Genomic DNA, 12,854 nt, shown 5'->3' on the forward strand with positions numbered 1-12,854 from the left:
TCAGCATAAACTGTTCGGGAAGTTGCCCAGGAAGGAGACTGAAAATTACCATCAAAATTGAGCTCAGATGCTTTCCTACTTGTTACCTTGGTCTTTCTTTCTTTCTTTCTTTCTTTCTTTCTTTCTTTCTTTCTAATTTTATTTCCATATGACAGAACAACAGCTGGAGCTTGGAGATAGCAACATTCACTACTAGTGGACTGCTCAGGGGTTTATATTACGACTTAAATCCTGACTTTATAACTTAGCAAGTCTGCACCTGGAGAATGAAATGCAAAGGTAAGTCCTTGTACATCCTGATAAAAATGTTTATCCAGAGCATCTAAAGTTCCTTGTAAACATGCCAGAAACAACTAATTATTTATATATATGGTGATACACTCAAATGTTGGCTTTAACTCAGGTTTTAATTGCTAAAGAGCAAGAACACCAAGAAACTGTTTCTTGAGTCACAGGAAACAGAAAAGAAGACAACACAATGGCTATGAAACCCCTGACTGAGAATGTATTCTGTTACGAGGAGTCCATAATCCCCTTAGCTACCCCCACCTATTAGTCAACAGCACAAAACAAATTAACAAGGAACCAACCCAAGGAGCAATGCCCCCCCCACCGATTTGACATGGTCTACATTTAAAAACGGCAGTGAGGTGACAATAAACATTTTCGACAATTATCTGAGAATAGTGCAATCCACTTGTATCACAGGACCCCAGTTAATGCCCAAATGAGACGTAGATGACTATCAGCAATTAATTTCCTGTGGCGTGGTTACAGGAGAGAAAACTGTTGCCAAACTCCATCCAGCATGTCAACAGTGACCTGCATGGAGCCCTTCCCAGATTCAGGGAATCTTCCCAAAGAGTTAGCACTCTCAATCCAGGGCTGACACACCCCATTGCCTCTTTAACAATGGCTGGAGCTAAACAAATGTCTCCTAATTAACTTTGTGATTGCTTTGCTCCAAAAACACAAAGGAGAGGGAAACAGTGTTGTTTATAAAATAAGAACTAATCCTTGAGGGGGAAAGGGGAGGTGGGCCCAAACAGTCCTCAAACAATGATTCAATCCAAAATCCAAGATAGTGGAGTGGGGAGGACCATTCAAACTGATTTGACTGCCCTCCTTTCAATACCTGCTAGTCAAACTCCAAACAGTTGGGGGCTACTGGCCAAGAAAAAAACAAACAAACAGTGAGCTTAATAAAGATGCACTCATACACAGGTGGCCTCTCTGCTATAATAAACACATCCCACAAGGACTTTCTCAGTTTAGATCGCCTTTGGAAAGGCAGGATTTATTCTGGAGAAGGGTTTTGCTGAGAATCTGGGAAATCTGTCTTATTGGAGACATCCCACCATGCCATGCACACAGCAGCAGCTTCTAGCACTGTTGGGATATCTGCTAATTTGGGACTTTGTGGGAGTTTTTGGAAGCTACCGCAGAAGTGCTTCCAGATGCACTTCAATTCCAAGGAACATGGCTTTGTGTTATGACATTGGGTACACAGAGATGAGACTCCCTAACCTGCTGGACCATGAGACCATGACTGAAGCAATCCAGCAGTCCAGCAGCTGGCTACCCTTACTAGCCAGAGAGTGCCATCCGGACGCCAGGATCTTCCTCTGCTCCCTCTTTGCCCCAATTTGCCTGGACAGGTAAATGACACTTTCTTCAATTGGCTGTATTGTTTGGTGTGTTCCACTTTTGTTTGCTGCCTGCCTCTTCAGCTCCAACCCCATTGCTACCTTTGATTTATTTGCATGAATTTCTGCCTTGCTCTTTCTCCAGCTTCAACCTTTCCAAATCCTAAACACGCAAAATGGTCTGCAGCATGCCTCTGATCAACCTCAACCAGCAAAGGTGACGGGAACTATAACTCCAATCTTTTTGGAGAGAGGCAATTGGGGAAGCCTTACTTAACCTCCCCCCTCCCTCCTAAAATAACCCCCTCTACAATGTGACTGATGTGGTTCTGGCTTATTTTCCTAGCAACACACATTGTGGCTTTTTTCATACCTGGAAACTTACATGATCTTTGAATTTGAAGTCTCCTATGAAAATGTAAAGCCAACCTTGAGTTTTCCCCCCATGTTTGTATTAATTGGCACAAGCATAATAAGGACACATATAAAGAAACAAGTATTTTTAAGTGAAATTCTTGGTTGCCTCATTATCTCTATAGATATGACAGACTGTCTCTATAGATATGACAAACAAGCTGATGATTTAACTGGTGCTGCCATATGGTTCCACAATTTATATTAAGACTTCAATGATTTTATAAAGTATTTCAGGAACCCTCTTTCAGCACATAAGAGGAGTTGTACTGCATCAAGTTAATTGCTCAATTGCCTAGGGAAGCCCATAGGAAGGACATGAATATATTCAATATATTTTTTAGCTTCTTTAAACTACTCTCAATATTTAAATAGCTTAGCCTGTTCTTCTAATGTTATACGTGAGATGCCCCAAGAGCTTTTTCATACTGGATGAAGTAGAAATATTTTACCAAACAAATAATAGTTCCTGTCACTCATGTTCTCCTGATACTGAGAGGCATGTTGTCCTTAATACTAAAATAATATACAGTTTCAATGAATAGCAGCCATCAATACCTTTACTTAATATGGATTTCATATACTTTGAAATCCACCTGGAATTGCTGGTTGTTATTACATTCTGTAGAAACAAAATCAACAGTATGTGAAGTATTCACTTTTTATATGTTTTTTCTTTTATATTTTATCTGTTTTATTTACTACCATTGAGCATCAATAATCAGTTGTTCCTCGGTAGTAGTTTTATGAAAGACTGGCCATCATCTCACTACTCCCCAATCCCCAAGCTCTCTCTCTGGGTGTCTTCAAGTTGTAGTGACTCTATGCATTTCACAGGGTTTTGTTAGGCAAGGAATACCTAGAGGTCATTTTGCCAGTTCCTTCTTCTGAAATTAGCTTGGAATAGTTGGCACTGTGGGCTATATTTCAGAAGTAAGATGTAAAATCCCAAATGTTGCAGCCAGTAGATCATTTTGTTTGCCCTTTCTTACGCCTTTTCCATCTCTAAGGAAAATGTCCTTTACTTGCACAAATGGTTCATTTTCTCTCAAAGCAATGGAGATGCAGTTAATTAACTCAAGTTAGATTTAATAAATATAAGACAAAGATAATTATTACAAACAGGATCATAACAACACACTATTTAGAAAATGAAAAAAATAGATCTGAAGGCTCAATGCAGACAAAGGAAGCTAACAGAAGGGCTGCAGCTCTATGACAGAAATTATGCTTTGCAAACAGAATGTGTAGGTTTAATTACTGGTATCTTTAAAATGTTGGCTAAAATTTCTGTCTACAATCCTGTTAAGCTGCTGCCAGTCCATTTAAACAACGCTGAACTGGATGTACCAATGGCATAAAGACAGCTTCCTATGTTTTCATGAGTTCCATCTTTGTCATTCCTCGCTATGTTCACTAGATAAAAGCTCATTTGTTCATGGTACGGTTGCTAAAGGAAAGCTGTAGTTTTAAAAATCTGTCTTGAAATATGCACCATCACCCAGCAGCAGATCACCTGGGTTACACACAGGTGGTTTCAGGTGAAGTGATCTAGGAGTCTTAGGAGACCACAAGTTGAACATGAGTCAGCAGTGTAATGCAGCAGCTAAAAAAGCCAATGTGATTCTAGGCTGCAACAATAGATTGAGACTGAGGGAAGTCATAGTCCCTCTTTATATTGCTTTGATCAGACCTCACTTGGAAGATTGTGTCCAGTTCTAGGTGTCACAAGGATATGGAGAAGTTGGAACATGTTCAGAGAAGGGCAACCAAAATGTTCAAAGGTTTGGAAACCAAGTCCTATAAGGAATGGCTTAGAGAGCTGGGTTTGTTTAGCTTGGAGAAAAGAAGCTGGACAGGGGACATGACAGCCATGTTTAAGTATTTGAAAGGACATCACATTGAGGAGGGGGGCAGATTGTTTTCTGTTGATTTAGAGGCTAACTACTCTAGAATAAATCCACTTAAAATCCAGTTTCTGCCTCCAGCAGAATTCTGGGGTTTATAGTTTAGTGAGGCTGTTAAAGACTCCTCCCTAAATGACAAACCCCAGAATTCTGCAGGAGGCAGCAACCGGATTTAAAGCGGATTCATTCTCTAGTGTGATGAAATAGTAAGATACTTGGCAATATATTCAAATTGTTGGTAAAGAGATTCCACATAAACATTAGGAAGAACTTTGACAATTTTGGTTGCTCTTTGCTGGACAGGTTCCAGCTTGTTATCTCTGAGGGGATCCTATGGGGTGTACATACAACTGTTTATCTCTACATAAAGTTCACATTAATTATGGGCATTTTGATGCAATTATAATTAAAGGGTACTGTTCCATTATCCAGGCGGAGGCCACAAGAGAAAGATACTCCATTTCACATAGAGAAAGATACTCCATTTTATTGGGGGGGGGGGGGGGAGTTGAAGGAGGAAAACCATTTCCCCTGTTTTTGCTGGTTATTTATTTATTTATTAACTTTATTTATACCCCCAAACATCTCCTGAAGGACTAGGTGCAGCTTACAAAAGGCCAAGGCCCTCAATAAAACAACAGAATAACAAATACAACAATAAAACTCATAAAGCAAAACAATAAACATTAAAGCAATAACAATAAACATTAAAACAATAATACCCTCCCCCACTTCCCATGTTATAAACAACGATGACATGGGTGGGGGGAATAACAGGAAAACAGGGGAAAATAGTTTTACTCGGTCAACTCCTGTCCCCAAATTGGACTATCTTTCTCTGTCTAGCGCCCCTTTGTGGCCTCTACCCAGATAATGAAACAATACCGTTTAAAGACACTGACAGCATGTTTCACTGGGTCAAGAAATTAATAGCAAATTGTAGAAAAGGAAGCAAAATGTTGTTGTTATATGACTTCAAGTTATTTCTGACTTATGGCAATCCTAAGGTGAAGTTATCAATGACTTTTCTGAGGATGAGATGGTGTGACTTGACCAAGGTCAAGCAGTGAATTTCTATAGCTGAGCCAAAGATTTAAAACCTGTTCTCCAGAGTAGTAATCCAGTGTTCAAAAGGCCACACATCTCATCTATTAAAATCATTATGTGAATAAACATTATTTTTAGCATAAAATAACAAACGGACAGTTTTCTTTCCAAAATTAGCATTTCACAGTTGAAACCGAAATACTGTAACTAATACAGTATTTATAATGGATGTTTTATAACACCATATAACCACCCCCAAAGTAGTGGGTGAACAAGCAGGCACATGCCCTTTAGATTTGCATCTGAGCCTGTCTTCCTTCTCTCTTTAGGATCATCTCTCCCTGCCGCAGCCTGTGTGAAGCAGTCAGGGGCAGCTGCGCTCCAGTCATGGCTTGCTATGGCTATCCTTGGCCTGAAATCCTGAATTGCAACAAATTTCCTGAAGATCACGAGCTGTGCATCGCCTCTATCACAGATGAAAGCACCTCAAGCAGGAGAAGTATGGGATTTTACTATCTGTACTTGCCTCATTACACCTTCTTCTTCTTTACACATACACACACTTAGAGTGAGGGCAGAAATATGTGAATGGTAAAATGGGGTGGACAAAGAGTGGCTTGCAGTCAATTCCAGACTCTCTTTCCCATTTCTTTCGTCAAAAGGTTTCATCCATGGAACCTTCTTAGAAGAGGCATTTTTGCAGTGCCAGGTGACCCCAAATTCCCTCAGAGCCTCAAACTGTCACCTCTGACTTACCACAACTTTAAGGCCCAGCTGTCATTGAACTTTCTTGAAAAGATTTGTTCAGAGGAAGTTTGCCTTTGCCATCTTCTGAGATTGACAGAGTGTGGCTTCCTGAAGGTTTCCCTGTGGGCTTCTATGGCTTGGAAGATTCACATTTTGGTCTCCTGGGGTTCAAGTTCAATACTCAAATCAGTATGCCATACTGGCTCCCACTTTCAATGTAAAATAACCTTCTAGGATCACAGAGCTGGAAAGGACTGCAAGGACCATCCAGGGAAATGCCTTGTCATGCAAGAATGCACCACTAAAGCTCTCCTGAGATATTTATGTCTGTCTCTGTTTAAAGACTTCCAATGAATGAGAGTCCTTATCTTGTGGATTTGATAGAAATGCAGGGACCTGTTTACTACACTGACAGTTTAAGACGTCCAGGAGCAGATTTCAGAAGCTTCTGAGGGAAAAGGTTGTGAACCAGTTCATTTTGCATGAGGGCATAAGATAAAGTCAATTTCAACCAAGTTGATTTTATTATTCTTGTGCTTCAAGGGAAAGGCACTATTACTACCCTATGAACTTACTTAGGTTAGTGCCTCTTGACCTAGTAAGATGCAGGGATTCCACTATACTTTCCCCACCATGTGCCTGGGATAGAGAATGTATTTATCCCCTTTAGCAATAGGTTTTTCTTCATTTCCTGGGAAATGGCCAGGAACTGGCAGCCAGAGACTCATGTAGCACCAGCAGTAGAAAAGTGCTGTTTGACAAGATGTTAGCCTCAAAAAACAGCTAAAACTGTACGTTTTCCAACAGTGCCCCGGGCCAGCTGCAGAGACTGTGAACTAGAAGAACCCAGCTCTCCAAAGGAAATTCTGGAAAACTTTTGCACCAGTGATTTTGGTAAGTAAACAACTGCTCCCACTCCTCTACCTGCTCAAGGTACTCTCCTTGTCTCGGCAAACAAGGAGTAAACATCCACATTTTCTGACCTGCTTAGTGGCAAACAATAAGTGGATATTTGTGTGTGTGTGTGTGTGCTGGATGAAGGAGGCTGACATTTTTGATCCCAAGTAATTTTCGAAATGAAAATCACCCTCAAGCTATTCCCTGTCTATTTTGTATATATGTTGTTTTGAAAGTATGGTGTAGCGGTTTGAACACTGAATTATGAAAAGAATTCTGGAAGCAGCTGCCTGCTGAATGCCGGCACATCACTACAGTAGGATTGGCTACTGCAGAATCTCATTCTTTCTCTTAGTAAGCTTTACTGCAGTGTTTACTAAAGATATACTGCTGCTATACAACAACAAAATTGTGCTTTCATAGGTATCCTTCACCATTCTCTTAATTTATTATTTATTTATTTACTATATTTGTATACCACCCTTCTCTGCCCTTAGGCAACTTCTGATTTTACTAAAAAAACAACTATTTGCTAGACAGAAGGCTAGGAGCAAAGTTATGGCTGGACTGGTATAAAAAAGATGTTATGAACATGAGCTTCTTTTTCAGGCTTTGTTAATAGAGATATGTCTGCTTTTGTTTTAGCTGTGAAGATCAGGATTTCTAGGAAGAACAAGACCTCTGCCATTGCTGACTTTGACCTTGACTCAAAACTAGAAGTTCTGAAGCATGGCCCTCTCCTCAAGACTGAAGCTCACCCAAAACTCCAGCAGTGGCTGGACCTAGATGCTACCTGTGTACACAACATTATGAGAGGCACAAACACGGGGGTATATGTAATCAGTGGTGATATGCAGAGTGGCAAAATTGTGGTGCACAAAGCCTATGCCTGGCACAAGAAGAACCGAAATTTACAGACTGCTGCGCGGCGGTGGAAACATTACAAGTGTCGGGTCTGAACTGCTTTTAGCCCCTGGTGTAAAATCTCATTTCAATGATAGAAATTATGTCCTGACATTTATCTAGAAGGATTTCGGTTGTTTTTTTAAAAAAAGGATCCAAGTTCTTAGGCGTGTACACAACTGTATATAATGTATAATTGTCTTAGGGTTAAAAAAAACTGAATGCAGGCACCACGGCACTAAGAAAATAATTTTCAAACTGTACACTGAAGAATCCTGAAAGTCCTTGGATGCTAATCTGAAGTTCCTCAATGAAAGAAGAATAGCAATAGAAAAGTTTCCTAACCAGTGCAAACGTTAACAGTGTGATGAGATACTTCATGTTCTCCTGAGCAACATGAAAATCCAAGAATTCCCTGAATGTGATTCCAACACACTCCTCAGAAATCTCTACAGTGCGCTTGTTTTATCTGGCAGATATAGAGATGTGTAAATGTCCACAATGTTTTCAGAAAACATTCCCTAGAAGTAAAATTTTTGAAAATCCCTAAGAAAAGAATTTGGGAAAGCTTCATTCAGGAAGAAATGTTATTGGCAACTATTATTAAGTCTGCAGACCAAATACGACTATAGAAACATGTAGAAAGTTAATTCTACTGCATAGAAACTTCAGCAATCATAAGCAGAAAATGAAACCTTGATACAGGCAGTCCCCAAGTTACAAACGTCCAACTTACAAACAACTCTTAGTTAAGAATAGAAGTGAGACAACAAGAAGTGAGAGAAATCTACCGCTGGGAAGGGAAATTCACTCCTGAAAAAATTATCATGGGGGAAAGGTGTCTCAACTGAGGTTTTCTCATCAATCCTTGTTTCCACAACAAGCCAAATTATTTTATACTTTGACGCAAACATATACATTGTATGAGGAAAAATCTCTTCAGGACTCACAGATTATGAATACTATGTATTTCAAAACCAACAACAGAAGTGTGCATTAGGGAGCTGGGTATGTTTAGCTTAGAGAAAAGAAAGGGACAAGAGAAGACATGTTAGCCATGTTTAAATATTTGAAAGGATGCCATATTGAGGAGGGGGACATGCTTGTCTTCTGCTGCTCTGGAGACTAGGACACAGAGTAATGGAGTCAACCTCCAGGAAAAGAAATTCCACATAAACATCAGGAAGGTGGTGGAGTCTCCTTCTCTGGAGGTTTTTAAGCAGAGGTTGTATGGCCAACTGTTGGGAATGTTTTGATTGTGTGTTCCTGCATGGCTAATGGAATTGGACTGGATGGCCCTTGTGGTCTCTTCCAATTCTATTATTGGAATCCTCACATTTTCCTGACACTTCAATCACAGAGTTAGATTTCTGCTTTGCAGTCTTACTCTATGGTGTAAGAAAACATGCTAGCACTGTCCTGCACTACAGAAAACCTATACATTTCAGCAACATCCCTAGCAATGCTACACTTGAGAGCTGTGTGGCTTCCACCTGTATTGCAGGAGGTCCAGTGAAGCGCAATGACTGTGGAAGTTGTCCACACCAATAGTAAAACTATTTTGCAAAAAAGCTGTCTAGTTTCTTGCTATGTTTTCCTCTTGAATGAAAATCTGCTAACTAGTCACAGTATATGTATTATAAATATGTTTTTTAAAAACTGTATGCCATATGGCTGTGCTTGCTAGGAATAAATGAGTATTGTTAATTTTTATATTATATGTATATTGAAATATCTGTTGTCTGTTGATTTGCTGCTTGTTTCTCCATAATATAAATCCAGTAAAAGCCACGGACAAAACAATTTTAACTACAGCCTAGTTTCAGAAAGGGAAGAAAACATGCAATAGAACACTTGTGTATCTTGGTAGGATTGGTGGTTGGCACACATAATGTTTAAAAGTGGGGAAAATGAAGACCAAGAGGCAGAATGGGAAAAAGACAAATAGTCCAGAATGTGTGAAGGAGAAGAGCACTCATCTGATTCATAAATGGATGGTTTGGGTGTGACAGAGATTTATTTTTGGCGTCTGTGGATTTTATTGAAGTATCTAATAGATAGAAAGTACCTATAGGAAAACTGCCACATACTAATACCATATATATAAGCATCTATTGTTTCGAAGGCAGACAATTCATTCTTTCAGGTAAAGTCAATACCATACTAAGTGTCAGGCTGCGTAGCTTATTTATGTTAGTTTATGTGTAAACAATCTAGTCTCTCACTTACCTTCACTTGACTGTTTCTTATCGTTTATTGGAAATGGAAAGATCCAACCATTGTCATATGCCAATTATAGTTTTTTAAACAAAGGTTGAATGGCCATATGTCGGGAGTGCATTGTATGATCCTGACAGAATGGAGTTGGACTGGATGCCCTTTAGGGTCTCTTCCAGCTCTATGATTCTATATGGACTAGGTATTCATTACCTAAGTAGGACTAAGAAAACCTCAAAACAAATTACTGCAGGCAGGTTCTGCAGTCAGGAGTAAGAACTTAAAAGGACACCTGATCAATACCTTGATTTAAAATTTCACCTGATCAATACCTTGATTTAAAATTTCAAAGGATAAATTATTCTTGCAATGGTAACTGGAAATGCCATGCTGAGGCAGCAACATTTTTCAGACATCCGAAGCATTGGAAGAGTCAAGAGAGATTCTTTGGTGGACCACCTTCTGAAAAGATGTAGAGGTTAGAAGACTCAACGGCTCATGAGACGCCTTCCAGCTCTATGTTTCTATTACTCTGTAAGGTTGTCATGTTTGCAAATGTCCAAATTAGCAGTGGACTGAAAAGAGGACCAGCTGTTTTAATTGCCACTGGCAAAGTTGCTCTGTAGTGAAATACCATCAGTGTATACTTTCGGTCTCATTCTTTTATTTTCTGCCAAGAATATAATTATTCAGTCTCAAATATAAGTTTTGGTTGACAGTGGTTTGTTTTAAATCAGATGCTTTGTAATTAACATTGTGCCATAGACATATAGAATGAATCTCAATCTATATTCAGGAGTCAACAGTTAGGTTTGCCACTGTCACTATAGCAACAACGATTTTAATCCTAGGAAGCTGCCTCTAGCAAGAACCAACTGCAGTATTTTGCTCTTTAAAGATATAGCAAGAAGAAAATTATGTTTTCCCAACTGAACTTACAAATTCAGTTGCTAAGCTAGCCAAAGCTGCCAAGTCTCCAATTTCAACCTTAACATATTATTTGTAGACAGAATAAATAAAGTGGTGAAAAGCAAAGGCTTACAAGTACGTAGAAGAAGGCAGGACAAATGCCTTACCTGGAACCTCCCTAACTGAATGGGAGTTGACTGAGCCATTTTAAATGCCTGTTCCTGCCTGTTCTTTTCTGCTATTTTCCTTGGTTACAGCAGACTGGAGAAGATTTTAAAAAACAAACATGAAAATATTTATGATACCCATAAAAGGAATGAATGTATTGTGTCAGGTTTTACTAATGACAACTGTGATAAGAACTCTACTCCATGGAAGATTATGCTGTTTGAATTTTGTTAGTTTGTGAGGCGCTTCATGATTTTTATTTTTATTTTTGCTATCACTGACTAAAAGATCTAGAGTCGATTGTTTAGGGGTGGGGGGGGGGGGGGAGAACACGTTGTTTACTGGACTTCAGTCCTAGTCTTGAAGACAGATTTTTGCTCTGCTGAGCTCGGGTCCAAATTAAGTTATCTGTAGTGAGAAAAGGATGAATGCAAAGAATGTGTAAACTGGGGGAAGGGGGATAATTGCTGATGAGGCATTAGGAAAAAAATAGGACTTTTATTCCAAAGCAAGACTATGTTCTTAGCTGTGTATAGTTCATAATTTAATTTCTTGAAGAAGAAAAAAGACAGACAGACGAAACAGAAAGGGAAGACAAGGTTTGTCATTTGCCTTGTAAGTCCTGCTTTTGAATGCTAATGTGTGTGTTAGGGGAAAGAGATTGACTCTATATGGCATACAACACTCTTATCTGTGCTAAGACTCATGTTTCACACTCATTAACAACTACTACTAGTATTTGGTTTAAAATTTTTAAACTTTTATTATGCATGTTTTATCTGCTGTAAACCACCTTAGGCTCTTATTTGGGGAAAGGCGGGGTATAATTTTTTTAAATAAACAAACAAACAAACAGTAATTATTATTTGCCAACAAAACAAGTAGCAATTTTTATCTGCCTTAGTAATTTTGTTCCTTAAATCAAATTGACAAGAAACATTCTAAGCAGTGCTGGAGGGGCTGTCAAGAAACTGGCACATATATACACATGTGGTGGTCTTGCAAATATGTTCACAATTTTTGGGAAAATGTATTTCAAGAAATAAGAAAAATCACCCAAATAGAGATAACAGGAACACCGGAGATAGCACTGCTGTCATTTATTGACAATGTTAAAATACCAAAAGAACTAAAAGAATTAATTGCCAATCTGGTCACAGCAGCAAGATTATTAATAGCTAATAAATGGAAAGAAGGAGGGGAGTGTCAATTGGAAGAGTGGTATAGGGAGATCTGGGACATCGCAATAAATGATAAACTGACAGGAAACATTAAGGTTAAAAGAGGATTATCAAAAAAAGATGATTTTGGGAAGATTTGGGGGAAATTTATAGAATATGTATATATAGAAGGTAAGGGGACCAAACCTGTAATAGAAACAACTGATTTTTGGGAATAAATATTGTAATTGGCTGGTCGGGGGTGAAGGGTTAGCACTGGGTGATTGGATGTATTGAAAAAAAATGTCCTTTGAAAAATAAAAAATAAAATGTTAAAAAAAAAAAAGTAATTTTGTTCCTTGCTGGTTCGAATGTTGGAATAGGATTCTGAGGCCCCTTCTACACTGCCATATCAAAGTGGATAACCCAGATTATTTGCTTTGAACTAGATTATATAAATCAACACTGCCATATAACCCAGTTCAAACCATATAATCTGGATTATATGGCAATGTGGAAGGGTCCTGAGAGACAAAGATTTGAATCCCGTTCATGGTCATAGAAACCCACTGGTAACACAGGGCAAGTCACACTCTCGCAGCCCCACAGGAAGATAATGGCAAGCTACCTCTGAACAAATAATTATTGCCAAGAAAACTGAAAATGTCTTCAAGGCAGACAACGACGACTTATCTACAGTTGACTGAACTGGACAAAAGGAAGGTCAAACATATGTTCGTCTTCCATTCCTTTTTTCTCCCTGTCCCCAACCTTCTCATAACGAACACAGAGGGAATGATCTTAGAGTACAGGCTTTCTTGGAAATGTCAACATGATAT

At 38.9% G+C, this 12,854-nt stretch overlaps 2 protein-coding genes across 2 annotated transcripts in view; one reads left to right on the forward strand and one right to left on the reverse strand.

The window, feature by feature from the left end:
• The window catches only part of P4HTM (prolyl 4-hydroxylase, transmembrane), a 36,502-nt gene that overhangs the window by 17,837 nt on the left and 5,811 nt on the right, over window positions 1-12,854 (reverse strand). The gene's annotated exons all lie outside the window — the stretch shown is intronic.
• LOC132766715 (secreted frizzled-related protein 5-like) lies at window positions 1,261-7,782 on the forward strand. Its single transcript, XM_060761023.2, has 4 exons — window positions 1,261-1,658; window positions 5,344-5,513; window positions 6,569-6,655; window positions 7,304-7,782. The coding sequence occupies exons 1-4, from the start codon at window positions 1,360-1,362 to the stop codon at window positions 7,615-7,617; spliced, it is 870 nt and encodes a 289-aa protein (XP_060617006.2). The 5' UTR covers window positions 1,261-1,359; the 3' UTR covers window positions 7,618-7,782.

Source organism: Anolis sagrei, chromosome 2 (genome assembly GCF_037176765.1).
Source record: "Anolis sagrei isolate rAnoSag1 chromosome 2, rAnoSag1.mat, whole genome shotgun sequence".
NCBI classification, from domain to species: Eukaryota; Metazoa; Chordata; class Lepidosauria; order Squamata; family Dactyloidae; genus Anolis; species Anolis sagrei.

Bases quoted from the DNA above. Each gene is read 5' to 3' on its own strand.
- LOC132766715 (XM_060761023.2), top strand. From the start codon at position 1,360: ATGCCATGCACACAGCAGCAGCTTCTAGCACTGTTGGGATATCTGCTA. The intron at 5,514-6,568 runs GTATGGGATTTT...GTTTTCCAACAG, and splicing joins AAGCACCTCAAGCAGGAGAA to TGCCCCGGGCCAGCTGCAGA. The intron at 6,656-7,303 runs GTAAGTAAACAA...CTTTTGTTTTAG, and splicing joins CTTTTGCACCAGTGATTTTG to CTGTGAAGATCAGGATTTCT.